Below are 5,125 nucleotides of genomic sequence, written 5' to 3' on the forward strand. Positions count from 1 at the left end.
ACACACACAGAGACACACACAGAGACACACACAGAGACACACACAGAGACACACACAGAGACACACACAGAGACACACACAGAGACACACACAGAGACACACACAGAGACACACACAGAGACACACACAGAGACACACACAGAGACACACACAGAGACACACACAGAGACACACACACAACATTGGGAAACTTAGCATGACGTTCACAATGACTAACACATGGAAACATTTCCCACATTACAGCAGCACACACCTGAGCCGCGTGAGCCTCTAACTGGTGTTTCTCTTCCAGGAGGAGCTGAACCTGCTGCCCTTCAGACGGAGGACCCGACTGACTGGAGAACTGCAGGAGTGATTTGAAAAGGCATTTCATGTCACAGGAACTACAGCGAGTGCACAGTAAATGCTTAAAGCGTCTCCTCACCTGCTGCAGCATGACGTCGGCCATCTCCAGCCGCTTACGGAGCTCATCAACCTCCTGCTTCAAGCCGTTGTTCTCGTTTACTCTCAGCTTGAGCTGCTCGGACAGCTCTGAGCTCTGCTGTCTGGACTCCTCGCTCACATTACTGACAGACACAGAGACCATATTCATGCAGCACACACTCACATCGCATCTGCTGCTAAAGGAGGAGTAAAACACAACTCAACTGTCTTACCTAAACCGGAAGACTTCCAATCGTAGACTGTCCCGCTCCTTCTCAAGCTCTTTATTATGCTGCAGAAAAAAAGCAAACGAGGATTTCTGAGATGAACGGAGTCGTTCTGTCAAACGCAGCTGATGATGAAGACAAACCGAGGATCTGGTACCTTCTCAAACTGCTTCTGTTGTGTAGAGACTGTAGATAGCGTCCTCTCGAGCTCAGACACTCGCTGTTTACTGGCCTGCAGCCGCGAGCTCAGGTCTTCTGCCTCTCCTGCTCAAACACACAGCAAATAAAGATATATACGGTTCATACTTTACCACATGCAGAAAATAAATGATATTTTGCATGAAGAAAAATAAGACTTTTTTTTTTTTTGTAATTGACAAAAACCTAATTATAACCGTCACTGAGATTTCAATTGTACTAATGTAAATTAGTTTTATTTTTCTCCAATTACATATATTCATTAAAAAGTTTTTCGTTCTTAAAAGACCGACTGAGTTCAGTTATATTTTGGAAAATTCAATTTACAGGCATTAATATGTATATTATTAGATTAATATAATTTTTACAGCTTCAATTCAGATTGGCAATGCAGTTAACAAACTTATAACTGCCAATGAGATTCTCATAAGATTTTTATCAATGTAATAGAGATGCATGATATCCGATATTTTTCAACTCATTTTGGCCGATACCAATATATTTCCTTTTGTTTGGAAACAACACCAAGTCTCTCCTGTGCAGAGATTATAAACAAATTATTTTTTTAACAAAAACTTACTTTTGAGAATTAAATAAACAATGAAGTTCTTTTATAATAAGATTACATTGTAAGCTTTGAAAATAACTATAAAGAAATCCTTAATATTTTATTTGAATATTTAACATGTGTAAGATGGTCTAAAGCAAAAGAGTTCTGAAAAATCTTTTAGAGCTCCTTGCATTTAAGTTTTCATAATCCAAAACATATTACACATTAATGAATGAATCTGTGTGTGTGTGTGTGTGTATATATATATATATATAAATTATTTAATTTACAAGTGTATTGTTTGTGATTTTTATACCTTCTGACCTTTAAATCAAACCATCCTTGTGATTTTATGACATTAATTACTGCTTTATTTAATCAGAAACACAATCTTAATGTTATTTGTTTGGACTGTTGACTATCGCACACCGGATGCCTCATTCTGTACTCACATTCTCAGATCAAATGCTCAAAACAGTGAATATCTAATCATTCAGAAAAAGGTTCGCTTCAAGAATGAGCCACACTGCTGACGTGATCTTTTCGCTAGCACTCTCTGAGCACATGTGAGTTACTCGTCTTATCGGTAAGACGCATATCGGCATAATTTTACATATTGGGCCGATACAGACATTTTAAAGGGGTTATAGGATGCCCATTTTCCAGAAGTTGATATGATTCTTTAGGGTCTTAATGAAAAGTCTGTAACATAGCTTGGTTAAAATTTCTCAATGGTAGTGTAAAAACATGCTTTTGACAGGGTAAAAAAGATCTCTTTTCAGAGCAAGCCGTTTTGTAGCATGTTCCTTTAAATGTTAATGAGCTCTGCTGACTCTGCCCCTCTCTTCCAAGTTGCTCTCAGAGAGACTGTTTACTTTAGCCGCATTCATCGTGAAACTTGCTAATTAGCACATTATTAGGAAAGGCGATTTGCAAAGATTCATTAGAAAACCTTACACTCACTTCTTCTGTAGGTGAAGCTGGATCACGATTGATTCGCGCGAACTAACGCATTTAGGTAGATCGGGGCGGCTCAGATGTCGGGAGTAAATGACGACTGCTGTTCATTACTACATCCAACAACAGAACACCTCAATCGCTCAGGAGTCATTCTTGTCTACATCTGCTCCGGCGGTGAAACAATGGCGGACTGATGACAGTCCCTCAGGGTGGAGCTAGACACCAGTCCAGTCCGTGCTGAAACGCTACTGTCAATCAAACTATCGTGGGAGGGGCCTGTCTGTGTGACGTCACACAGACAGGCATCTGAGATCGGCTCGATTTGAGAAAGGGGTAAAAATTTGAGCAGATTTTAAAAAAAATAAATAAAAAAAAATAAAAAACCCTGGGTGGATTTGTACCATTATAAGGTGGTTGTGTACACACACTGAACATTTAAGTTCAAACTACTTGTAAAAGAGCATGTCGCATCATATGACCCCTTTAAGCCATTATCGGCCGATTTCAATAACGTTCCGATAATATCGAGCATCCTTACAATGTAATAATTTTTACTGGATTATGGTAAAGAAATTATTATTATAAAGTTTTTGTTTTCTTATTTAAATCAAGACAGTACAACAAATACAATCATGACGTACTTGGTTGTAATTTTCTTGGTTTTTAATTGTATATTTTACACATGACCTACGTCCTACACATAATGTTTACATGTTTTTTGAAAATCACACAAATAATATTTTGCACAATTCTGAGCATGTGGCATTTCTCTCTCTCTCACACACACACACACACACACACACACTCTCTCTCTCTCTCTCTCTCACACACACACTCTCTCTCACACACACACACTCTCTCTCACTCTCACTCTCACACTCTCTCACACACCTGTCTTGTGTCGCGCTGCCTGCTGTGTGTAAGACAGAGCCGTCTGTAGCTCTGATTTCTCAGACACCAGGATGCCGATGGTCTGAATGTGAACCTGAAAGTGGACAACATGCATCATTAAACACATGAAACCTTACGTTTGCATAACAGCACTGACATCAAGTTAACGTAAACTAAATTACATTCAACAGTAAATGAGTTCTGCTGTCGATAAAACATCTGATTTCTTTCGAATTCAATTATTAGTATTTATTAATAATCTTTTCCTTAAAAGACCAACTGAGTTCACTACCTTTTGGAAAATCCAATTTAAAAGCAAATCTCAGAAAATTAAAATTAGGATTAATATAGTTTTTATAGACAGAATTCAGATTCAGGCCACATCTAATGTGATTTAAAACCAGTCAATGTGAACCATGCATATAATGAATCTGAATTTTTCCTCCTTCAGACTGAGATCGAGATTTCACACATCTGCATTCAGATGTTTATTCACTTCAGCGCGTTATTTCTAGAGATGAGAGTCTGTCTCTATGTTTATCTAGTCTGTTCTGAGTCAGTCCTTTTGTTTTGATTTCAGTTTCAGTGAACAAATGACTACGGTACAACATTTGAAGTATTGTTGGTTTCCATTATATCAACAAGTTCCTGAGAAGTCAGATTCGTTTGAAGTGAGTGAATTTGCTCGGTCAGTTTGTTCTATAATATATAAGCCCTGGTCAACATAAATGCGGCCAAATATTGCATCACTGATGGTCCCAGCATGCTTATTTATCAGCGAACAGACCATGACTTCTGTCCCGTGTAATCTGTTCACCTGTAGCTGTTCACGTATTGCTCCCTGCTCCTTAGTGAACTTCTGCTCAAACTCTTTGCGCTCCTGATGAGAAGAGATTACACACAATAAGAGAAGTCGCTCATTAATAAACCATAAATGAGCCATCTTATAACACTGCTGGCAGCTTACTGTACCTTCTGTAGTTGATCAGAAAGCTCCTGAGACTGCTTCGTCTGAAAACAACGAGCAAATAGTGTGCATTTATTAAAAAATAAATCCGTAAACAGCACGTTAAACAGGGACCTGACAGTTAATACAGGTTATTGCTTAATTAAGACGATATGAATTCAAAATGTACCTTATTCACTTTAAATCTCATTGTGCAAATATCTGATTTGATAAATGCTCTTTAAAACCTTCTGAGGCAACACAGAAGGGGAAAAAATATTATTGACTAATATTATTAATTAACTACTAACATCAAATGCTAACATGTGCAATCCAATCCAAAACTTACTAAAATAATTCAACAACAAAAAAAGTTTTATTATGTATTAATAGTAACCATTTAATTAACTCAATGCACTCAAGGCTGTGCATTAAAGTGAAGTATATTCACAATACAGCATGACCTCTCAAATAGAGGAGTAAAGCAATGCAATGGTGTCTGAATAAATGTTAATTACATGTGTGTTTATTAATACTATCAGTTCACTAAGAATGCAATCTTGAATTTCTAATCAAAGAATTGCTTTAGTTTCTCTTAGGGCTGTCAAAATGACTGAAAAACAAAATTTGAGTTTTCCACTTAAATAATCAAAATTCGAATTATATTCTAATTTAAAATGCATAATTTCAGTTAGGGGGAAAAAAAGCTTTTGGCTTCTCTCCTGAGGCCACAAGAGGGCGCATCGAGCAAAATGTTATGCATGTTTCTTCAAAGCGTAATAAAATTACACAACAATCTTTGAAAAAAAGTGCATAATGTTTAAAATAATGTTTATAAACCATACATAATTAATAAAGTTGCTTAAACAATTAGAAAAAAACCCCGCACCATGCATGTATGTATAGTTTAATACAAAGGCCCGAAAACCA

The 5,125-nt window shown here is 37.2% G+C and overlaps 1 protein-coding gene across 1 annotated transcript in view; it reads right to left on the reverse strand.

Annotated features, from left to right (window-relative positions):
- The window catches only part of LOC107568152 (golgin subfamily A member 2-like), a 25,243-nt gene that overhangs the window by 12,360 nt on the left and 7,758 nt on the right, over positions 1–5,125 (reverse strand). Inside the window, exons 8-14 of the mRNA XM_016254015.1 lie at positions 4,222–4,260; positions 4,067–4,129; positions 3,250–3,343; positions 808–914; positions 657–715; positions 425–566; positions 254–343 (exon numbers count right to left, since the gene is read on the reverse strand). Coding sequence (XP_016109501.1) covers positions 254–343; positions 425–566; positions 657–715; positions 808–914; positions 3,250–3,343; positions 4,067–4,129; positions 4,222–4,260 — 594 coding nt within the window. The remainder of the gene's footprint in view (positions 1–253; positions 344–424; positions 567–656; positions 716–807; positions 915–3,249; positions 3,344–4,066; positions 4,130–4,221; positions 4,261–5,125) is intronic.

Source organism: Sinocyclocheilus grahami, unplaced genomic scaffold, assembly GCF_001515645.1.
Source record: "Sinocyclocheilus grahami isolate Dianchi unplaced genomic scaffold, SAMN03320097.WGS_v1.1 scaffold1222.1, whole genome shotgun sequence".
Lineage (NCBI taxonomy): Eukaryota > Metazoa > Chordata > Actinopteri > Cypriniformes > Cyprinidae > Sinocyclocheilus > Sinocyclocheilus grahami.